The 25695-nt window shown below is 36.9% G+C and overlaps 1 protein-coding gene across 4 annotated transcripts in view; it reads right to left on the reverse strand.

Moving 5' to 3' along the window:
- Window positions 1-25695, reverse strand: part of Dgk (diacyl glycerol kinase 1) — a 129584-nt gene that overhangs the window by 62767 nt on the left and 41122 nt on the right. For all 4 annotated transcript variants that reach the window (XM_074116381.1, XM_074116379.1, XM_074116380.1 and 1 more), the window contains exons 3-4: window positions 12397-12511; window positions 6624-6700 (exon numbers count right to left, since the gene is read on the reverse strand). In XM_074116381.1, coding sequence (XP_073972482.1) covers window positions 6624-6700; window positions 12397-12466 — 147 coding nt within the window. In that variant the 5' untranslated portion in view covers window positions 12467-12511. The remainder of the gene's footprint in view (window positions 1-6623; window positions 6701-12396; window positions 12512-25695) is intronic.

A 25695-nucleotide genomic window follows, 5' to 3' on the forward strand; every position in this document is an offset into this window, starting at 1 on the left:
TTTTAGTCTAAAACGGCTAACGGAAGTACCACTTTACCGATTCCTTGTTCAGTTTTTTTTTTGCAGATTTTTCCCGTAAACAGATCCTCCGATTTTCAGAGACCCCCCCACCATAACTAGAGGATAAATCTTCCGCAGATAGCGCTCAGTAGTTCACCGCGCACCAGTCATCAGGACAATCAGGACCACGGTATGATTAAGTATATTGAGTGACAGTCACTGTAATAATAATAATAGTAATATGGGAAGGGATTGGCTATGAGGTTAGCATACTGGACTCCCACGCGGAGGTCCCGGGTTCGAATCCAGCAGCTGACCCTTAGATTTTCTCTTCCTAGGAGCTTCTTATAGCTCACTGTTCGGTGATGGACAGTGTTGTCTGTAACGAGAGAACACTGTCCGGAGGCCGGCAGTGCACTGGAAAAAGCTCCGGGCGCTAATAACCTCAGCTGTTGATGCGCCCAAAAAAAAAAAAAAATAATAAAGCTTTTTATTTTTAGAAAAAAGCAATAAATACAAAAGTAATTTCATTCTTGAACATTAAATAAAAGACGTACACTGGGTCCAAAAGACCATCCGTGGGATTGTTGCCTACAATAATATTCTTAAACATCTCAAATATTGCTTTAAACTTTGATTATAATTTAAAATTACTTAAATATTACAGAATACATTGCATTATACCATTATTTATTTTCTGATTGAATTAGGTAATTCCGACGGAAATTCCAAGCGTATTTACAAAAATTTATAATTAGTTTCCATTTGCGATAAACATTTAGATTTGTTATTAGCTGCTCATTTGTGAGACTCTCCTTTTCAAAAAAGCGAATGCGAAACTCTTTAAGTGCAGGATATTCAGCGAGAAAATGATAAGTATTCTCTGGCAAGGACATATCGCACAAAGAACAGCGGGCACCTTTATCATCTCTAAAGAAATCTATAATCAAGATACACCTCTCGCTTTTATAATCCAGGAGATCTGATCTAGGAGAGTACTCATTGTTCATAAACTTCATTAAACCGGACAGTCACTGTATTTGACCCAGATGTGTTTTGGGTCAAACACAAAGCATATTTTATAGGAAACCCTACTACGGCTTCCCTATACAATTGATAAACGGAAATAAATATATGATTATAGACAGCAGGAAATGTAGGAGGAAGGTAGCTTTAGGCATTGCGTTGTCATGGTAACCGTATACAAGATCTCTCATCTCATTGCACGATCCTTCAATTTTATCTTGGAATTCTAGAATCTAATTTATACCAATCAGTTGCGTCGCACGTATATATTTTCCCCAGCTCACCAGCTGTTTCTCTGACTTCTTGATCAATTTTAGGTCATTTATGAATAGAAATTTCGGAGCTTCATCCATCATCAGATGTTGAGTCGTCAGTTAGACTTAATCTCTTTCCGTCTCTCACTAGACCAGCTGATTCGTACGCTTGCTAAGTGCTTACTTTTGGTCTTCCCACAAACGATTTCTTTGATCTTATTTTAAAGTGATTGCAAAAAAACATGAACCTTTAATAAATTGGAACCTGTTTCCCGGTAATTTAAATTAAGGACTTCTGAAAAGGAATTGGGAGATTCCCGCGCTAATGTGATAAGAATTATGGACTCAAAATGTTCATAGTTTGAAGAACAGTCGTTAAGTTGGTTCTTTTTTGAAACTAGGAATAAAGGTCATGAGAGTGTGTACCAGATTCTTTGTTTTTTGTTCTAAGCAAGTTGTTGGGAGGCTCTTTTGTTCAAATGGTTTCGAGTAAAGCTAAATTTTGGCAAAGTTATTTTACACGGTTCGAGTAGCACTTTACTACTACTCCAACAACGGTGAAGAAGGTTTTTTTGTTTTTGGCGCTGTTATAGTAAATAACCTGATCAGATTACACTCACAGGCAGAGGAAGAAGGAAAGAAATAAGCTCTGGCTTTTGGAATGTCCGCGTCACCAAACACCGTTCAAAGCCTCACCTGTATCGTACGTACCACTTAGAAACGACACCTCCTCTTCAAAAGATTTACTATAAACTTGAATATAAAAGCATCAGGCTTGCCACTTCACGATTTCAACAACGTATTTTGTTTTTTTTTTGTTGTTAATAAGTGGAGGGGGCGCGCTCGAAAATTCCCCTTTTGTTTTGTTAAGAGGATCTTGTTAATGTTATTGAATAACTTTGGTAACATGTAGTAACACAAACAAATTTAGCTTTCGTGGGTTGGTGATGACATGGACAACAAAAGTGCGTACACACACAAAAAAAAATGGCAACACTGACACGAAACTATCGTATAACAATTCCCCATTTTACCTTTTTTCAAATTTCCCATACTGTACGTTGTTGGCAAGCTTTTCATACTTGTTTACTCTTAATTAGGCTTAAATTTTTTTCCAGTTTGGTGGGAGATATATTCTAGAAATCATAGATTCCTTTAGCCCAGCGTTTCCCAATCTTTTTTGGGCTCACCGTACCACTTTGGTAGTACATCATGCTAAATTGTACCACTTCGTAAAAATGATTGTATTTCGAGAAATTTGTTATTCCCGAGTGTGTTATTTTATTATTATTATTTTAATGATTTAAGGCGTATCAACATCTAAGGTTATTGGCGCCCGGAGCTTTTCTCAGTGCACTGCAGGGCCTCCGGACAGTGTTCTCTCGTTACAGACAACACTGCCCATCACCGGACAGTGAGCCGTAAGAAGCTCCTAGGAAGAGAAAATCTAAGGGTCAGCAGCTGGATTCGAACCCGGGACCTCCGCGTGGGAGTCCAGTACGCTAACCGCATAGCTAATCCCTTCCCCTCCTATGTATTATTATTACTATTATTATCATCTTTATTTGTATAGAGATACCAATGTATCTGTTACAAAGGAGTTCCAAGTTCATGTTCATTTTATAAACTTTGTAAAGTGTAAGATCTTAGTTTTAAAACTTTTTTAAATTAAATTTAATGTAGCTTGGATAGAGCTTACTCATTACAATCCAGTCTCTTAAAGCAGATCTTTACATCAGTTATCATTTAAGTTCTGTCACATGATAATTCTATTAAATTTTCTTTATCTTTTATTGATAATGATGTAGCTTTTCCTAAATTTTTTTTTATAGAAGGGGTTTTTGAACTTTAATTATCATTTGTGTTTTCGGAGTTTTGGGAAAATACTCCATGAAAGACAATTTTAATCCTTGATAAATGTGCTATTTATATTTTCTCGTATATCTTGAGACAGACTAACCTTATTAGTTGTTCATATTAACTACTTTACTGTGTAATATTATTAATTAAAATAAATTTTATGAAATGGGGGAAAAAAACCGTATCTATGATATTTCTATGATTTAATTTTTTTATGTCCGCCATTATTGATTATTTTTCGTGAACCACCAACCAGCAACTCGTGTACCACAGGTTGGGAAACGCTGCTTTAGCCGGTTTTGTACAGACCGCTTGTTCGATCCTCGAAAGTATGTGCGGCGGCCCCCGGTCTAGAATTTTACTGTTGGTGCTAATAGCGCATCATTGCCCAGTTGGCAGAACTGGTGAAGAGGAAGGAGTGGGGGGCTCCAGCTTGTGCCTGGGAGTTCGAACCAGTTGCCCTTGGGGCTTCTCATAGGATCCATAGCCTGTGTCACCTTTTTTACGACACTTTGCAGCCAAGTCCAGCCATGTGGCCCCGCCAACGCCGACGTATCTCTCCCTGCCAAGAGTTCTATATCAGACTGTATTATTGAAATTTTATGGCCATTGTCTTTCTGTGTCATTCCCAACAGTGTTTTAATTGTAGAGCATTGAAGGCCAAGCACGTGCTGATGTTAGCTAAATGTCTGGTTATGGGGTTCTGAACTGTAAGTTGTAAGAAGTAATTATTAAGAAGTATTAGACCTTATGGCATTTTCTTTGTTCTTTTACCAAATTGTAAATATATAAATATATTTGTTCTTTTTAAGTGAAGGTATTCTGAGTCCCCCACCCTCCCCTTTCCTATATTTTGTTATTTTATTTGTGTTGCTCTCCCAAATTGCCTAGGAAAGTCTACTTCATTATCCCTCAGTCTTATCAAAAATCTTTCACCGCTATTAATATCTTAGATCAGCGTTTCCCAAACTTTTTTGACCGCGGCCCTGTACGAGATTTTAAATTTTTTCGCGACCCCCCTTATAAAAAAACATTTATTTACAAAACAAATTTTATTTTTTTAATAAAAATCAAAATTCAAGTTATTTGTTTGTTTTATTTCATTCACAAAAATTGCAAAATAATTTTATAACAAAAACATAAGTAATTAAAGACAATCCATTATCTTCATTTAAAACTTAAAGTAAATTTTGTTTTACATATTTTGACCTTAGTGCGAAGGATGATGTTGTTTTTCATCACATAGTAATTTCAAATTAGGACTTAATGATGTTAATTTTATTCTCAAATTAGGTTCGACATCCAGTCTGTTTCGATACTTATTTTTTAAGTACACCAAGGCTGAGAACGCAGTTGCACACGTATAAGTGGTAACAAAAGGCATTAAAAATTGTATCGCTTTTTCGCTTACGCTTGGATATTCCTTTTGACAGCGCAACCAAAAATTAATTAGTGGTACAGTTTCGAACACTTTCTTTAAGATCGGTGTCGCATGAAATTTCAATTAAATTATCAACTTCTTGTTCACTAAGATTAAGCATTTCTTCCTTTTCAATATCGACAGAAGGCACTGAATGACGAATCAAAATCAGCCAATCAGAGCATCCAAATTTAAACGGTCCGGTAGGAAACGGTGGTAAAGGGTTGCCACCTGCAATACTTGGAAAAGTTTCGAAAAATATTAAATTTAGTGCAAAATGTTTTAGATATTTTGTGTTTTTACAATTTTTGCCACGACCCAGCTGAATTTTTCTGCGACCCGGTGCCGGGTCGCGACCCACACTTTGGGAAACGCTGTCTTAGATGGTTCAAGATAAATCCGTCCTGAATTAATTTTCTGAGACTGGCTTATAATGTTGTTTTCTTTTACACTTGGAACAGGAGCTAGTCTTTATTTGGTCCTAAAAAGGGTCTTTGGATTGCGTAGGGCTTGATCCCTTCCCACACACACTCGAAGCTACTGCCCACATAACCTATGCTAATATGGGCTATTCTAAACGTAACTTTGAAAAAGGTTTCCATTTTTTTTTTTTTTTACGCCCTAAATAATAAATATATCCCGAAACATTAATCATACCCAGGACATTGGGACTTATTTATTCCAGTAGTGCGTTCTAAAAATAGCCGACAGAGAGCAGCAGTGCCTTTCAGTTTGGTTAAAATAACATCATTAGTTATAAATGTCGTACGTATACTAAAACAGTGTTGACCTTCATACCACTGCGAAAAGGGGAAAACAAAATTTCTTTTTTTTTATTATATTTATCACACTTTCGATAAATCGTGATGTCTTTGATCGAAGGATATTTTGGAAAGATTTTGTTTATGGTGAAAAAGATCGACAATTACCCAAGGATATTACCGAATACAACTTATAAATACTGAAAAATCTACACAGTAAAGTGCCCCTCCCCGGGCCAGCTGATTTTATGCAAATTTAAAAAATTTAGTTCCACATGAATTTTTTTTAAATAAAATTATGTACAGTCGACTCTCGATAATTCGAATTTTTCGATAATTCAAACTCTACAGCTGTTAACTTCGGTAAATCGAAAAAATGCAGTATATTTCGATACGCTCGATAACTCAAAATCCTTTTCCCTTAACAACAGGGGGAGAGAAGGCTCAATAATTCGAACGAGGCCGTTTCAATCTCTTTATAATTCGAATTTTCCCTAGTAATGTTTATTTCTCATTTTCCGCTTATTATTCATTTCCTGCGTAATGTTTCCCTCCTTTCCTGCCCAGTTTAACTTTCCAATTCTCTTTCTTAGTTTGTCACAATGAGTGCAAAGCGGTTTGTCGTTTTCATTATTTTCACTTTTTTACTTGAGGCTATATATGTCTAAAATTTAGATAAGCTTATACGTATTTTCAATGTATGTATGTGCATACATAATATTATATACATAATAAAAACTCTTAATAATTCGAATTTTTTTTTCTTTCCTTTTGATAATTCAAACTTCTTGATAATTCGAAGTCTGGATAATTCGAATTTTTCTTGTAGTCCCTTGGATTTCGATTTATCGAGAGACGACTGTAGTTGGTAAGGTAATACAATACACATAAATAGCACATTAGAGTAAAACCTAACCAGCCCCTAAATAGAATTTTCTTGGGGGAAAAAAAGTTGGCCACCATATTTGTAAAGTGTACCGTATTTAAAGGAAGTTGTTGGAACCATTTTTGAGAAAATTCTTCAAAAAATTGATTAAAAACTTCCGGTTTGCCGGAAAACTTGACTAAAACTTTATTATGACAATTTCTAATGGCATCTAAGCCGGAAATATTAAAATTTGAACTTCCCAGTTTTTTTATCCATTTTTGAATTCCGGTAGATGCGAACAGACAGACTAAAAATATCGTGTAAAAAAAATCTTTTATTTATTTTTATTTTTTCGTAAGAATAAGCGGAATGTGAACAGACTGACAAAGAAAATTAGTTTCCTTTTTTTTTTTTGAGTATAATTTAAGGCATACCTCGTCTGGACTATACTTGGACAGCGGTCCCGTTCCATGGAATTCATCCAACACTGATTGCACACTTTTACTGGAATCTGGAACAATATGGAACGTCATGATTATTCATTATTATATTTAAAAAAAAAAAAAGAAAAACCCTAACATCATGCATACATTAAAAGATAATGTATGTTGTTTTTTTTAACAGATTTACTTGAGATGTTAAGTAAGGTGTAATGGTTATGAGCGTGAACTTGTAAGAAACAGTTCCCTAGTTTGAGTCTCGTTGTTGTAAAGCTCTCTTAATTTTTTAAGACCAAAGCTCGTTGCACTTATTATGTGGATATTACTTTAGCTCATGTGTAAAATTTTTTTTACTCCATTAACTTGTGCGGTTTTTTTTTTGCAAAATTTTACAAAAATAAGTTAAACAAAATGATGGTAATTCTTCCACCAGGTGGGAGTGTTACATTTCCTGTTCACCAAAAATATGATGTGCATACTCACATGACTTCCTCTTACCGCAGTTTGCGTCATTACGTTTTTTTTTTTTTTTAAACTAATATTTTCACTAAAAGGAAATTGACTTCCGTAATCATAAGCAGTCCGACAGACAAACAAATTTGTGCAAACTAATCAAATTACCTAAAAATGGGTATTTCCATTTTAAATAGCAAAAAAAACTCCTTTTACAAATCAGCAGAGCTTAAAGCAAAAGCCTAACTTCCGTTTAGAGAAATAGGTAGAATAGAAACTTCAGTTTCCATGGATGGACACGCCTCGGAGGCACTAACTAAGGTCTAAGTTCATAGACTGACCGCCTGAAGGGCTGAAACAACCACAGCCTCTTTGAAGCTTGGCAGAATCTAGAGAAGACGGTTGCTGCAAACTATGGCCGCAAAAGAGTTTACACAATAGTTGGGTTCTCAGATGTGGATAATGGGATCATCCACTGTCCCTTCAGTAAACATACCCAGTGGGTTTTCACGAACTGTGGTGTTTACAATAGATCCAAAGGGTTTAATCTCTCTCTTTCTCTTTCTCTTCTCTGGATGCCAACTCTCCGCAACTGTGTATAGTTTAATCTACCTCCCTTATGTCGTTAATTCAAGTGAACTCTGAACTGACAAACTTCTCCATCGTGGTTGCTGCTGGCTGGCTGGTTGTTAACTAGTGCCCAAGTTAATATCCTAGTACTGCGGCGGAACCAGCCGAGTATTCGTCGAGCGTTCATTGGAGTTTATCAGGAAATTCAGAACTTGTCAGTTTAGAGTAGTTAATCAAGTACGCTCTTTGGGGAATACAAGCTCCACTGACTTACCTTCTCTCCTCCTGGTAGCCTTGCATGGCTTTCGTGCTCCACTTCCGAATTTGGATTTACCTGGAGCGCGAGTGCTGAGATCCTCGGCTTCGCAAAAGTACTTTCTAGGAGCACGACCTGGTGTGAACATTCACCCCCAGTTTCTCTCACTTCTGCTTCCACAAATGGTCCTCAATCTCCAAACATTTGAGTTTATATTTAATTTTTATCCCATTAAAAGAAAACCTATCCCATCCCCCTTAATCAAAATTTTGGGGAATAATGCACATAATCCAGTAAAAGTTGGGAGATCAATCTACAAAGTTTCAAAAAAAATCTTTTGAGAAATGTGGCACTTCAAGACGGACCAATCTGGACAAAAAAAAACGTACATTGCGCTGAAATGTAATCTTACAGGAAAGCCTATCCTAACCTTTCAATGATTACAATTGTATGATTCTTCTGCATATCACTTTCGTTATATCTTGATAAATAAGAAAGCCGCGGGGATGAGCGCCGAAGGACTACAGCTGGCTGGAGCCATTGCCGTCGATAGATTTGGTGGTGGTAGCCGAAACTTGAAATCGGTATTTCGATCTGATCGCAATACTTCCCTTAACTAATTGTACGATATTTAGTAAAGATAGAAAGTTTGAAGGAAATCTACATTTTCGGATCTGGGGGAATCTGGGTAATGAGAGGAATTCGCGTATCTGTGATTACTCTTTCTTCTTTAGACAGGAAATTCTTCTTCTTCTTTCTTATCCGGCGCTACAGTTCGATATGAACTTTGGCCTCCTGTTATCCCGGATCTACCGCCTTTGACCTCCATGCAGTCACTCCAAGTCCTGCTCCACGTCTCTCAAGCAGTTCGTTCTGGGACGCTCTCTTCATCTTTTTCCTGCTTCAAACTCCTGCTTCATTATTTATCTTGTCATCAGCCGCTCTGATATAATCTCTCTGTATGCCCAAGCCCAACTTATTCTTCTTTCGACTTGACAAACCTAAATAATATTCTCATGCCCCATGAGTTCATCAAGTACTTTCTGTCCTTCCTAACTCGCCATGTGCCGTGTACACAAAACTGGGCCAAATATGCGTCTTCTGAGTATCTTTCTTTTCAAAGACCCTAAGGCTGGAAACATAGTGGAGCGGCGAGCAAAGCGGCGAAAACAAACCCTCTCTGTAGATAGCGTTGCTCTATCTTCGCTTTGCTCCCGACTATGCGCGGTCCCATATGTTAACTTGTGTTTGATTTCGCCGATTTGCTCTTCGCTATCATCGCCGCTCCACTATGTGTCCAGCCTTAGGGCCTGAAATGGATATTTCCTGCCAATAAACTTTCCTTCTGTGTTGGAAAAACGAAAGGAAAAACAATTTTCCAGAACTTAAAAATGGAATACTCACCATAATTTCCCTATAGAAAATGGCTGGTAACTTCCTTGTAAATATTAGACGAGGTTATTTCCTGCTGGAGCATGAAAAAATAGGTTTCTCTTGGTAGAACATTTTCTTTTTTTTGAGGGGTGGCAGAGGCAGACTATTTATTAAAACATATGTCGCAATTTAGAGCTGCTGGGCAGACAAAACACCAGTTTTCTGTCACAGGGTGCGCCGACTAAGATTCTAGGGTTAACAGATTCAAAGTGTATGAATAAAAGAAATGAAAAAGTACCTTTGCCAAGACATATGCTCAAAGTGTGAGTATGTTAAACACGTAGTCGGGGCGGGTGGAGTGGGGGGTCTGCATTAAACATGCAGATGAGTTACAACGAGAAGGTTATATAACCTACACTTTCTGCACTCAATGTTTTACCAGCATTACCAACCATGCAAAACTACATTTCCCAACAGGGGTGTAGCCCCCCTTACTTAGTACATAATATATCATTAAAATCAGTGTTGCCAGCTATGTTTTGTAAGTATTATAATCTAATAAAAACTCAAACAAAAATCAGCTGTGAACTCTCGCATGTTTTTTCATGTAATGAATATTACGTCATTAAATTTTTGTTGAAAGTTACAGTTTGTAATTAAAAAGCAGTCGATTTAAAAATTAAACGTTTTAGTAAACAAAAATCGCTAAAAAACTGTTTCTTCTAAGGGAATTTCGAGCGAATCAGTACAATGTAATTTCACAACTCTGTAGTAGAGTTGATGTTTTAATAACATAAGCATTTACAGAGTTGGCAGGACGGCGCGAAGGGAGCCAAACTTTACCTACGACTGTGAACTGTAGAGGGCCTGGTTTATCACCTTAAAACACTGGCCAAGGTAAGGTCTGGTTTATTCCCTACTAACTTGGATCTTGCACAATGGCCGAGCTACGGTAACAGGGCCAACATTTGTCACACACTCAATCTGTGCCTAGGCTATCAACCCCATTGGCACATGGTAGACCTAAAAGATCTCACCTAGACCCAGACCACTCGCACGACTTGCCCTTACAATTCACAAGGTTTCTAACTCAGGCAGGTTCTTCTCCAAGACTGGTCAGAAGAAAGTAATAGAGTCTTGGATTTCATGCCCCCCCAGTCTTGCTGCTTACTCTTACAGAGATAACGGGCGGCTGCAGAAGAAGAAGAAGCAGGAGAAAAGCATGATCCTTGCACTATTTATGGCTAACAAGAGAATCTTCTAGAGTGCTCTGGAGAATGGATGTCACCGCCGGGGAGTACTTGGAGGCGGCAGACATGTTTTTCACTTGACACCCGTACTCCCTGAACACCGAGGGCACACTCTATCCTGTCTAAATAATAGTAGCAACATCCCTTCTTTAAGTACCATTTAAATGGAAATCTTAGACAATACTACTGTTACTGGAAGTCTTCACAGAGGAAGTAAGGTGGTAAATGGTGGAGTATACCTTCTTAAGGTAAAGGAAGTGGTGGTGACAGGAAATTTTAGCTTAATTTTATGATCGGAATATAGAGTGCGCGCTAAAGAAATACGCAATAAACCCTCGAATTTCTGAACACTTTCTCGAACAATTGTCCTCCAAAGTTTGAACACTTTCTCGAACTATTTGTCCTCCAAAGTTTGAACACTTTCTCGAACTACTTGTCCTCCAAAGTTTGAACACTTTCTCGAACTATTTGTCCTTCAAAGTTTGAACACTTTCTCGAACTACTTGTCCTCCAAAGTTTGAACACTTTCTCGAACTATTTGTCCTCCAAAGTTTGAACACTTTCTCGAACTACACACACAGATGTATCCACAATCGAGATAAAAGTTTCCGGTAAATCGTGTAGATTCTTGTGTTTGTAATCACTGTATATAGTTTAAAGGAAATGGTAACAGCCATTTGTAAGAGAATTGGGAAAAATTCTACTCGGTAAACAGGCACTTCCGTTCACCTGGAATTGTAGTTATATATTTAATTCTTATTAATATTATACAGGAAGTAAGACCGTACAATAAGCAGTAATGGCAATTTAGAGGTTACTTCCGGATGACGAATTTGGACTAAAGCTTGGCATCCTCTGCTGGTACCTAAGCTAAATATCAAATTTTAACTTTCTGTTTTTTTTTTTTTAGTTTTTAGATCCAGGTGTCCACAAAACGATTACTTCCGGCAGAAACACGATCACGATACATCCTTTCACCAAAATAAGTAGGTTGCCATGGTTATATTCCCTAATAAAAGCCATTATGAGGGAGAAGAAGCGTGAATTGGAATAAATAAGTGAATACATAAAAAATGGTATTGAATAAATAATAAATACGACAGCGCAGTAAGGCCCATTCAGTTGGACATTCATATAGAAGAAGATAAACTTTCTTTGTCACTTCAGCGCCATTTCCTGTTATGTAAATGGTGTTTATTTATTCATTTTTATTTATTATAAATAGAGAAAAAAGGAAATCAGATCTGAATTTGGAAAACTTTTATAGCCAGCTGGAAAAGAGTTTTTCCTATTGCTCCGCTTTGTGTGGAAGTACGCAGGCGCAAACTAGCTCCCATATTATCTGTCTCGGAACACATTCCAACTATTTATTCAAATATGGGAGACCATTTATTTACGTTTATTCCTATTTCTACAGAATCCATTAGGATTCAATTTTGTTTTGTTTTTTTTAAAGCTTCTGGGTTTTTGAATACAATAATTCCAAGAAATTTCTAAAACGGCCGTTTTAAGCTTAAACGCTACTGTTTAAACTAAAAAGTTAATTCTTTAACTATGATGAAGAGATGGAAATTCAAACAATACTTTCAACCGCCCCGTGAACAGAACAGCAAAAAGGTAGGACCGTACATTACACGTAACTGGGAACTTTAGAGGCACTTTATACTTTTCTTAGCTTTTTTTTGGTTGGGGAGGGGGGAAATGACTCCAACAGAATGCAGGAGTTTGTGCCGGAAACTGACGCAAATTGTAGCATGCAAGTGTACCACACTGGTTCGACTTTAACGATCACAAAAAGTTGTTACCAGTCCCTTTAGTAATGCTCTGCTTAAATACGACTAAATTAGTATAGTAATCAACTTACAGGCAGCAAGATCTTGTAACTGCTGGAATTCTGCTGGAGATAATTTCTCCCAGTGCAGGGTGGCCATCATCTGTGGGCAATCCAGCTTGACCGGCTTCTTCTACTCCATCTACATCTGGAGAAACAAAAATGAAAATTAGTAAATGTGGTAAATTTCTGCCATTCACAACTTACCTACTATTTTTTTTTTTTTACTCGTTCATGGAAAATTACCGGAAATTAAAACGTGATAGCTTAAGAGCCAACAGAGCACGCTGCAATAGTTTTACTCAAAAACGGCTCTTGCCTAGTGAAGCTAATTGGGTACTCGTAGATCTGGGGGCACTTCTAAGGATGATGTTCAAGATAAAACCCCTTGAGGAAAGCCACCTGACCACGCCTAATTCCAGTGGGTGTCCTTAATCAAATTTCCCCCGGGAAACTGTGCTTTTTTAGCGCATTTACTTTAAAAGGAAATCCGTTGGAACCGTTTTTTTTGAGTAAATTCCCCTCCGCCCCCCAAAAAAACTATTTGGTAAACTGCTACTTCCGGTAGATCGTTTTGACTAAAAACCACATTGTGGCAACCTCCTCTGTTCGCAACCTAAACTAAATATAAACATTTTAAACTCGGCAATTTTTAGCATTTTGAGTTCTACCGGATACTCGCACAAAGAGAGGAAAGTAATAAACCACTTTTTCGGACTCAAAAGCGGATATTTCCGGTGAAAAGTCAAAATTTTAAAATCTGTACGATTACACGACTTCCTCCTAATGCGTTCAAGTGAAATTGATTGCAACGCTATCTCTGTGCAAGACCTAGAACTTTTCACCTAGTTGATGGAAGAAATTCGAGTGTCCATAATGGAATTATATTATAAAAGCCACCTTTAAAAGGGATGGCGTAGATTGGATTAACTTTACAAAAAAAAATCATATTTATAGCAATATAATAACCTACTGACAGACAAAACGTTCGTCGGAATAATAATAAAAAAGAACACTGCTATTTTGAATAATTTTCTAGAAGAAATAATATAATTAGATTTCTGGACGCGCAGACTCACATCTGTATGTTGTAAAGTACGAGCCAGTTTGTTCTGTCTGCATACAAATTGAAAGCCGCAGCAGTTTATTGAACTCGACCAAGCGTTCGACCCGAAAAGTTTTTAACATTGATCTTCTTCTGCCATTTCTAAGTGAAATGGAAGTAAGTTTGCGGCCGATCGTGTTCATTTTCTCACCAAAACCCCTTACGCTTTTCCATGTCTACAGATCATAATAAAGAAAATTTGGTGTAAACATTCGCTCGACTTTTCCTCGCTAAAAAAAAAAACCGCGCAAGGAATTTACCAAGAAAAATTATGAAAGGTCTTAAAGTGATCTGAAAACACTAATGATAACTGGATTTCAAACCTCCTTCTATAAAGAAAATTTAGGAAAAGCTACATCATTATCAATGAAAGATAAAGAAAATTTAATAGAATTATCATGTGACAGAACTTAAATGATAACTTTGTAAAAATCTACTGAAAGATTACTGATTGTAATGAGTAAGCTCTATCCAAGCAACATTAAATTTAATTTAAAAAAAGTTTTAAAACTAAGATCTTACACTTTACAAAGTTTATTAAGTGAACATGAACTTGAACTCCTTTGTAACAGATACATTCTATCTCTATAACAAATAAAGATGATGATAATAAAATAACACACTCGGAACAACAAAGTTCACAAAATACAATCATTTTTTACGGAGTGGTACAATTTAGCATGATGTACTCGTACTACCAAAGTGGTACGCGAGCCAAAAAAGGTTGGGAAACACTGTACTAGAACGACACTTTAGAGTAGGGAAACATTTGTTTTGTCCCGTTAAGGATTGACTTTTCATCGGAAATACCCGTTTTTAGTTTTCCTGAGACAAAAATAAAAAATAATTTCCAGAAACTGATCCTCAGATAAGGGTATAACTGTCGGTAAGACAATGATGTTCAGTGAACAAAAGAAATCGTTAACCTGGATTGGAGCTGGTGTATTTAATTGTCCTGTTAGAAGAAAGGAAAAATCCGTTATTTAAGTTAGATACCAGTTTCCGTTAAAAGACAACATGATGGACTTACATCACCTCACCCACATCTAAACAAATACAGATTTCGACTTCTTTTTCCTTAAAAATCTTACAAATCTACCTAGTTTTTTCTGATTCTCCCTAAACATAATGTAACATAAAACAGATTGTATATTATTAAAAATTTGAGTCAATATTTTCAAGTAAAATTTTTGTTATTGCATTTTCTGATAATTTATCAAATACCTATGGGGGGAGGGGAGGAAATTAGTAAAAAAAAAATCTAAACTATATTTTTCTAACAAAATAATTGGTGTTTAACAATTAACTAATCAGAATGCAGAGGTAGAAAAAGGGGATGAAAAATGGGCGGAGCGTTCTGGCCAATCACAAGCTGGGACTTTCATGACGACCACACCCATAGAACAACGGCCACGCCCACGCCACATATCTAATGGTAATGGCTGCTTAGTTGAATGTGCAACCATTATAAAAGGGAAATAGTTTTAAACTACTTAAAAGCATTTTAAAAATAAGAATAAGGTTTTTCTGCAACCATGTAGGAATGTTCTCATTACTCAATTAAAATCAGCTATGTAATGCCCAACTTTACCTCACTAGTGGGGAAAAATTCCTATTAGTGTCACTTTCCTCACTAGTGAGTAGAAAAACTTTATTATGCTTCCTTGATATAAGAAGTTTTGTTATTAACATAAATATTTTCTGTAAAACTTTAATAAGCTTATTTAACGTAACTAAATAATTAAAAAAATTATATAAAAATTAAAAGGAATATAGAAATAAAAATAATATTTTAATAAATAACTAGCTGTACCCGTTCACTCGTTGCTGTGTTTAACAAAAAGGCAGTTTTGATACCTCAAACATAATTTATTAATGATCAAATGTATACAATACATCGAAATGAAAATTAACAATAAAATTATCCCTACTTCAGAGTACAGTAGTGTCCTTGCAAAGGTATCATTTCTACATAATGTGAAAAATTCAGTTAATGTTGTTGGAGGTGGTGACATTGCTCTTGCAGGTACATTTTCTGATGTAAAATACACACGCTGTCCATTTTCTGCTAAATGAACAACCGTTGGATATCGCTCATGAATGGAAAATGATAAAATACGCCATACGGCCTCATTGCTACTTATGTAGCGTCCCAGTTGATATTAGGTGACTTCATCGTTAGATGCAGTTGTATTTTCCTCTCCAAACACTACCATATCGCTTCCTTTGTTCACATATTTGCAAATATACTTTATCGCTTTCACTGAATTGCAGTACTCAGCATTATACGTTTTTAGTAGTAATGGAGAATATGGTACTACCCAACGATGATCAACGTCAATAGTATTGTTGAGTACTTTTAGTTTAATGGATTTTCCACCATCTTCGGTATAATTTATTCTCGTATTAATAATTGCAAAGAACTGTTTTTCATGGTTTTCATGGTTACACATTCAACAAATATTACTAATTAAATGTTATTTTGATATTTTTGGGATATTTGTTCGGGAGCACCTAGAACCCTAACTCTGATTTTAAAAAAACTTTGCAAAAACCTTCCCGGGGATATACCTAATAATTTCCCAAATTTTCACGGCGATTGGATGTATGGTTTTTGAATCTATAACAAACAGACATTCATTTTTATATATATAGATTAGATATTTTTAATTATAACAGTTAAAAAGGTTATAGTGTTACCTTACAGAAATTTAAAATGGATTCTAGTGATTCCTGTTTAGTTTTTTTTTTAGATAATAACCCTAATGGTTGCAGAAAAAATATAATATTTAACTCGAGTGTAAAGTATTTTCCTCACACTCGGCAATTTTCACTTGCACTCGCCTCGTGGGTGCAAACCCTGCCTCGTGTGAGGAAAAGTACTACTTTCCGCACTTGTTAAATAAATAACTATTTAATGGATTTCAGATCTTTCTTAGTATTTTTTTTTAACCTATATTTTTCCTTTATAAATTTATTTAATGGATTTTAATATATATGTGTAAATTTGTCTTGGAGTGTGGTTTATATTTATGCTGATAGTATTTTCAAATTGATTCAAGTGGTTCTTTTTATTTATTTATCTTTTTATATTTCAAGTAGTATTACATTTTGTTATTGCTTTTGTTTGTGTAATTAATGTAGTAAACTCTGACAGACGGCTGTTTGCCATGCTATTAATACTTTGATCACTTTTTTCTTTACTTTAAGTTTTATTTTCTTTACTCATTTATTGTTTGTATATTTTCAAAAAAAATAAATAATAAATAAAGTATTATTATTATCTCTTTTTTTCCACGAAAATAGAACCAATAATTTTCTTGATAATATTCAAGATTTGAAAAGATGTTCAAGATGTGAGTATCACGTTCGGTTAGGTGAGGAGACTTCTAAAGAGGGAAGAAGACTGTGGTGCTCCCTATCTGATAGATTCACTCAGAACCTTCTAAGTGTTACCTCCTACAGTTATATTTATGTGATCATCATTTTTAGATTTAAGAATACAGGTAGTCCTCGACTTACGACGTTGATCCGTTCCTAGGCGGCGTCGTAAACCGTTTTTTCGACGTAAAGTCGGAACATATGTAAACTGTACCATATACAGTACAGTACAGTACTGTATTACCATAAAAACAGTACAGTACTGTAAGCACTTAGCCTATCCCAGGGGTCGGCAACCTATTTCAAGTAGAGAGCCATTTCTCCTTAAATAATTTTAATAAATCTTACCAAGAGCCGCAAGGATGATAGTGAAAACAACTCTGCAGATCATTTGTATTAACAATTTATTATTTTATGATATTCTATAACATTTAAATGTTTTAAAACTGTCCGGTAGGGCATGGTAAAAGGGTAAATCGTCAAAAACTGCCCGACAAAGCGTAACGTTGAAAAACACTTAACTTTGACAATTTTATATATTTATTTTCACATATTGCAAAGTAAATAAAACGAATAAATAATAACTAAACCTGTATTTGAATGAAAATGGCGGCAGTCTTTTATAATTACGTACTGTATTTTAAAATAAGTAATTCTATTCAATTTCCAAACCTATCACATTTAAAATTCTTTTTGAGAAAATATCTTTACTTTAATAAATGAAATTTTCATTTTTTTCATTAAAATTGAAATATACAATATATTTTGGACAGGCTGAAAAGCCACAAAATTAGGATAAAAGAGCCGCATGCGGCTCGCGAGCCGCGGGTTGCCGACCCCTGGCCTAACCTAACACAGTACCCGACATAATTATCAAAAAACACATATAAAATACTGTAAAGTACGTTTAATAATGAAATGAAACAGTAATAAAAAAAACAGTAGTGTACTTTACGATATCTAATTTCACTTCCATGGTGATGACCTTCCTTTTCTTCGATGCACTGCCATCAGAAGAGTCTGCCTTACGTTTGGAAGCCATAATGAAGGGCAAATAAAGTGATCGTGACAACGATGTTTTATTGGCTGGTGACGCCGTCTTCCTCGGTCCCGAGCCGCTGCACACCAAATCACGTACAATAGTTCGCGGGCTTTTCATACTACTGTACAGTACTGCACTGTAAATGGTAGTCGTAACCACGAAACGTCGTAACCCGAGGACTACCTGTATTCTTAAATTAGTAAGAGAGAGTTGTGTGTATATATCCCGAACGAATGTTTCCCGCCAGATTCACGACTGGATGCATTCTCACCTGCATTACAGGAGCAGCGAAAAATTCCCAAGCTATTGGAGGGGGGGAAAAAACGGATACCTTCAAAATTCACAAATTAGCCTTTCATAAAGTCGTAAGAGTGTAGTACTTGTCAGTCTTATTTCCGTGACGTGTACATCTCACGCACTACTCAGAGTGAGAGAGAGCGAGATCATGTCCAACAGCTGTTTAGTGAAAATATTTTACCAACAATATTCATTTTAGCCACGGATCCTGCGAGGCAGGGGTGGGGAGAATGCTAAAAAGGAAATTAAATTTAGACTACGCCACTGACAGACATTCCCCGGAAGGATGTTTAAATTAAATATAGATAACAGTGAAGGAAAGGAAGACTCCCTTGGTTGTCAGCTTGTCAGTTCCCCTTAAAGTGTTAAAGTGAGAGGCCCCCCTCCACCGCCACCACCAAGGCAAAATATATTACTTGTAATGCATAATTGCAACTAACATTTCACAGAGTAAGAACCGTTACATTACCTTACTTCATACCTTCTCAGAATTGGTTTAAAAATTTTTTTCTGATTTTTTTTTCCAAATATAATTAAATATTATGTAAAAATTTACATTAGATTAGATTAGGGCGGCCTCAATGCTTACGCCACAGCGACCCCAGTGGATCTATTGTGGCTCCCCAACTTTAGAGCTCGCCCTCCAGACCTGTCCTTTTAATAAGACTCTTAATTCTGGAGAGCGACCCCTTGGGTAAAGCTCTCACAGGCCTTGGTTTTTCCTCCCCGAGAAGTAACATCCTTAGCCAGGACAAGCCTCTCACACTGACACAACACGTGCAGTGCTGTTTCCTCTTCTTCCTGACAGAACCTACAAAGGCCAGGCCCATGCAATGCATGTGTTTTCTGTGCCTGCAGTGGCCTGGTTAATAGGCCTGCCTTATAGCCCCACGGCCTTGACGGATTAATTCTGCAGTCAGCCTCGGCGAATAGCCTTTAATAAACTTCTTCGCCTGTCTCTGCCCAGTGGTGTTGAGCCACCACTCCTGAGACCTACTCTGCACCCATAAGCTAATTGGCCGCAGACTTAACACACTTCGAAACCCCAAAACAGGGTTCCGGGCCAACAAAGTGTCCCGCAGAGCCTTCCCGGGCCAAATAAATCTGCCATTTCGTTTCCCTTACATCCTGAATGACCAGGTAACCCAAACCAGAAAGACACCTTATTTTGGTCCCTAATTTCCTTCAGGGCACCCAGACAGTCCCTGAACCAGCCTTGAATTTGACCTGCTAGGAACTAAATAGCTCGTAGAGCAGCCTGACTATCCGAGAAAATTACGACTTTAGAATTAATAATTCCTCGCCCTTCAATCTCGGCAGCACAGAACCTAATTGCAGCTAGCTCAGCCTGAAAAACCGTAGCCCAGTTTCCCTAGGCTAACCGAAAAGCTACATTTCGGCTTCGCCCCGTACACTCCCGCTCCCACACCCTCCTCCGTCTTGGAGCCATTCGTGTACCACATCGAATGTAAAAATGTAAAATGAAAGCCTATTTTTCATGGGCAGTTTAAGGTCCCACTACCATTAAGGACAAAGCAGCTTCAAGCCGGACTTCATCTTGAGATGTTTTTGGAAAAATGCCTTGTTGGAAAAAAATCAGCTGGATAACCGAATGTTGCGATGCTGCAGAAATCGATTCTATGATTGTTTGTACATTTCTTTTTTTGTAAAGAAAATAAAACAAAAGAACTACTTTACAACTTTAACCCTAAACTTGACAAAAACGTCCTTACCGCGTCTAGTGAGAAAATAAAGCTTTATAGTTGTCAAGATCCAGAGAAAATCTGCAAGGATGCAAGGAGAGAAACTGTAATCCTGCCCTCTCCAAACCCCCGCCCAGCCACAGATTGGGAACAGAGTGCTGACTGTACGATCTGCTATTATCCCGCCATCCTCACAAAACCCAAGGCCATTCTTGACGTATAAAATTTCAACGACCATATCCTCTGGACAACTCTAACGGCCGCCGTCCATTCTTGCTGGCTCGACCTACTTCCGCCCTCGGAACGAATTTACTGCCTTAATCACTAATCCTGTTGGAATAGTATTTCCTATCTCGCTAAAAAGCAATAAGCTGTGATTGTGTGATTATCCACTTTAGAATTTTTCCCCGCCATTTTGTTTAGTTCCTTCCGTTTCTCAGTGTAACAATGTGTTGCCGAAACTTTCATGACGATTTAAATGTGATTAATTGAGTGGCAGCTAAACAAAAATGAAAACAATATTGCGTATTGACGTGAATTCGTCTTTAAATTTGCTATCATATGGAGGCAATCCAAAAAACCTAATGATAACAAAATCGGGGGATACAGTTTGGCATTATAGTTTCGAATCTATTGTCTACATCCAAAATTAAATTAGACCACTGGATAGCTAAAGGATCAATGAATTCATTACGATAAGCGAGGACTGTGGCGCATCACACGCGGTGGAGGGGGAAGCGCCGCCATTTTGAGATCATTTTGCTGCGTATCGAGATTTGCAATAAGTAGTAACTTTTGACTCGGAGAAGATACGATGTTCGTTTAAGTTTTAATTGTCAGCTGCCGTCACAATCTATCGATTGTTTATAAAACATTAGTGTAAAATAGTGACAGTGAATATAATAAGGTGTTAGAATAAAAAAAATATCAAAAATATATAATGTCGGCCAATACGCGTCGAAAAGCCAAAACCAAATACAGGAGATCGTATACGATTGGAAAGGGCTTCTCAAGAACAATCGAATGGTAATAATAAAACACCATATGACCGAGTCAAGCTGTGCCGGGAACGTAAAAGAATGAATACGGATCAACGACGGTGTCCAGTACATCTGCAACTGGGGCGGTTGAAATTATGCAAGTGGATGATGAAATCGCTTCTACATCGTCAACGGACTGTATAGGCATAGATTGTGTTCGCTCCTGGCGTCGACGTCCATTTTTTTTATATAAAAAATATAACCCGTTACGTAAACGTATTCACGTACAACACACGGCCGTGAACATGACACAGCCACAGTTTTTTTTTTTTCAGCCCATTATCAGAGAGATTGATCTTTGGTATAAAATACTGTCCATAGAACTCTCACGATTTGTGGGAGTTCTTGGATGACTAGAACTGGAGGAGGCTGCTGTATGAACTCGTCTGGCACCAATAAGGAGGCTCATTGATCACCTCCCAATAAATAAAGCTGCTGGCTAAATCCTATAAAAAAAAAACAAAAAACAGGATTTTACTTTTGGTTGAAACTTAAGGAAGAAAGTTCATGCTCCTTCTTGAACAGTTCAAAAATGGTTGACAGTTTGTCAGAGTGAGCAATGTTGCGCAAAAGTATGAGATGGATGGCCGCCCTGAATTATATAGTTGAGAACTAAGCTTTCAGGAGCGGGTGGTTGGGGGGGCCCCGCTAGTGTAAATGGAAACTATAAATAGTAAAGTATCAATTCATAGAGAAGCACTAGTCCTGCAGTGTTGGTAGCACTGTTCGAGATTTATTGCAGCAACACTGTCTAATGAATTATTGCGTAATTTGGTGCCTCAGTAATGCTCTCTTTTGGAAAATTTTAATAACTTCAAATTTTGTCAGAGAATAAAAAATGGAAGAATTTCTTTAATTTATGGTGGCAACATTGCTTATAAATCTTACTGTTATTAGAGGGGCATTCTGCTTTTATGTCCGACATTTGTACAGTTTGATCTTTGTTTCACAAATAGGTACAATGATGCTATTAATTAGAGCTTCACAGAGCTCGTACCAGTAACTATAGCTAAACACATTCTAAACGAAACAAACCCCTTAAGTTAAAGGAGGGCCTAAAACACGTTATAACCAACAAAAACCGCACACTGGCCTCTTGTGGAAGCTTAAGAATATTTTACCAGCCAGGTTCTATTTAATCATAAAATCTTACTTGTCCGACAGATACTTCCGAGTGCAAAAAGAATCTTCTTTCTCCCCACTTAAACCAATCGACGCTGGAGTTCCACAGGGCAGCATTCTGGTCCTATTCTCTACTCCCTTTACACTTCAGACATACCAACAGATCCTATCATCATACTTCTCACATACGCAGATGACACCGCCTTACTGTCTACTTATCATGATCCTGTGCTAGCTCACAGATATCTGCAATCTCATCTCTCCTCATTAGAAGAGTGGTTCAAGAAATTAAGCTATAAAGCTTAATGAAACTAAGTCGCCAAAACATCACCTTCACTCTTCGACGCATTACTCTTCCACCAGTCTTCTTCCTTTAAGTGTAAGACGGTTAAGTGAGAATCACTTCAAACGAACCATCACCCGTTTTTTGATGAGGAACTGTTTTTATGATATAAAAGAATTTATAAACGCAGAGTGGAGTGATGAACATTTCAAACAAGACTGAAAGTTTTAATATACAATATAAAGTTAGTTTTAATACACAGTGCGAAGTCCGTTATTCTAGATTAGTGGCATATAGTTGTTATTGTTCTTCTTATGTTTGACGTGCCTTTTATATTGTATTTATGGACACAGGCAAAAAATAAATAAATAAAAATAAATAAAAAATAACCTAACACCTCTACCAGTAGTAAACGTTGCCCCCGCTACCTTGGGCTTTACTTAGACCCGAAGACTTTCTTGGAACCCCCACACACTAGACTTAAAAGAACAGAACTAAAAACAGACGCTATCGACTACTTTAAAGACTCTTAGACTTCAGACCAAAACCCTCTCTGGACAATTAAAGCATTTCTAAATCTAGGTGCATCAGAATCAAGCCGGGATTGCATCTGTAGATGAACTAAAGCAGAGAATAATAGATACCTGTAACTCGGTTAAAGCCGAATCTATTTCTTTGGCAGTAAGGGACAATTGGCAGGAAAGTGCATGTCTATGCATCTCTAATGGTGGACGCCATTTCGGGCATGATCTGTAATATTAATGAGGAGTGAAATTTATAATAAAATAGTACTTTTCTTCTTATTTAATGAAAAAACCGTTAAAATATTATCATTTTGACGTTTATTATAAGAATCATGTTTTCATTCATAACTTCTAAAATATCGCTCACAGAAAAAAACAGTTCAAGTAAATTTTTCTTTAAAAAAATAGAGGAATCTATTTCTGAAATAAAAACCGCACCTTCCCATTTGAAAAAATGAAGTTGGTGCCTGTATCTCGCTTCTGGCAGCACCAAAAAAAATTTACAAAGTAAATTTGGATTCCTAACAAAAAAACTAAGGGAACACGTATTTTTTAGTTTTTTTCTAGCTATCTTAGTTTCCGAGAAAAAGTCGTTATCCATATAGCTTGGGACACCCTGTATACACTGAACTTAACGTTCCTTTTATCACCGAAGTTGCTAAAACACGATACAGAAAACTCCACTTCAACCTGCAATCTCATAGTAAATCCCTCTAGCTCCAGAATCTTTCTTCAAGAACTCTTCCTGATAATCCGGGGACAAGACGTCTTAAAAGACAGTGTGGCCTCGTGATCTCCTCTCCAGTGAATAGAGTGACTAACCATATAATGTTTTGGAGTGTTACCACTGCGGTAACTTCTCCACTCAATTGCTTCTACTGTTCACTGTTATCATAGTTACTTATAGCGCCAACGAGCTGATTGTACCACAAATAAACGCAAAAAAAAAGAAATACAAATTGTAGATTTGTAAGTTTGTAATCACTTATGATATTTATATTACTGCCTATAGATTTCACTTAGATCATTTAATTTCAAGGGCAGTTTCTCAGGGAGCGGTTGGGATAGGATTTCCAGTAGGTATTATGTATAGTTTTGCAATCTGTAGAAAAGGTTGGCTGAGGAATTAGAAGAATAATAATGAGGTCGAACCTTGAGATTGGTAGAGGCTATAACTTACTCAGTCCTACTTATCAAGAAAATTTTCGTCTCTTTAAAGCAGTAAAGAAGCTACATGTACATAATATCAACTCCACTGGGGGGCCTTCTTCCTCTTCTTGGCGGCGGCGATGGGGGGGAAATCTGTGCGGAAAACTTGGATGAAGTTTTCCATTAATCTGTTGTGAAGGGGCACCCACCAGAGTGAGTAGCGGGCGGTCTAATCTAAAACTTCTCTTCAGAAGCCTTGCTGGGTGGAAGGCTCGTCTCTCTACCTCAGAAGGAATATCCCGGATGTCCGTCCATCACTCGATCACCGTGTTCACCGCCATCACTGAAAGTGATCCTTCAGCATCCATCATCTAAAGGTAGCAATCTGTCTCTGGAGGAAGATTTAGCTTTCCAGTTATAATCTCCTTCTATACATACCAACCAGTTTGTCTTGTACGTATCTCCTCCTAGGTTTCAATTTCGTGATCCGGGTAGATTTTTTTGTATTGAGTTCTCCCTCCCACCATAAACTGTGTTTTTTTAAAGAATATATTGTGTATAGATCGCTCAATCTTCGAAGACCAAAAAAGAAAATTGCAGGAAGCACAAAATAAATATTTCGTGAAGGGTACGCCCTTCATGGTTCTTGACTTTGAAATTCCTTAAGCCGGGAAATTGCTCTTAACTAAAGTTTTGTTTTCTTTAAAAAAAAAAAAATTTCTTCAAATTGTCTCAACGGTTTTTCTTCAATTTTTCTTCCCCATAAAAAGTTGGATAGGCTTACCTCTATAAAGAGGTCGTGCCGTAGTATTGTATACGGTTTTGAAACTATACCTAAAATGTTACTATAAATTAAATAAGTTTCTCAAAATTGTTTGGACTCGAAATTTGTGAGTTCGAATCATGAGAGAAAGTTAGTTATAGTTACGACACCAGATATGAGTTCATTTAGCGCCCGGAAGTAGCTCACTGTGTGCTTACGGACTTACTTAAACCGTTAAATTAAAAGTCAACGATGTTTTTTCTTGGGAAAATGTTTGTGCTAAAAGCCATAATCTTACATGAACGCAATGAACATACGATGTACAAGGAAAAATCGTTAGAACAGTTTTCAAGGAAAACTCCAAAATAGTGGAAAAAAAAGAGCATTCTATAAAGAGAGTCATTTCCGGTTGAAAGAACTTACTTTGCTCAAGATTTACTGTCAGGTTCCAGGGGTGGGAGGAATTATACTCAAACGGAAGTTAAAGCTTTCCGGAATTTCACGCACCCCACACGGGCGGAGCGGGGAACCATTTTTATGAATACTTTTTTTTTTTTTTGGTCGTGGAGGTTTTCCCAAAGAAAAACTAATTAAGAGAAAATTTGACATAGTCGCAAAATGCTTTCCTTAACCCGAGTAAAAAGGAAAATCTTTGAAAGCTTCAGAATTTTTCCACCATAAATTTCCAGTTACTTAACACAGCACAAAGAGAGAGAGAGAAAAAAAGATGAGAAAATAGAATACAAGAGGAAAACTTTAAAGAAGAAAAAAGGTTTTAAAATGTTTCATGAGAGGTTTTTCCAGCCAAGTGCGATAAGTAGAGCGAGGAAGATGCATCCCAGCTAAGATGAATAAATCTGCCATTAAAATTAAACTGGTGGTTTATAAAGTATCACTTCCTCTTTTCTTTAGCCTAAGTTCCG

This window comes from Rhodnius prolixus, unplaced genomic scaffold (assembly GCF_049639745.1).
Source record: "Rhodnius prolixus isolate KJV_2025 unplaced genomic scaffold, Rpr scaffold_13, whole genome shotgun sequence".
In the NCBI taxonomy this organism is placed as follows: Eukaryota; Metazoa; Arthropoda; class Insecta; order Hemiptera; family Reduviidae; genus Rhodnius; species Rhodnius prolixus.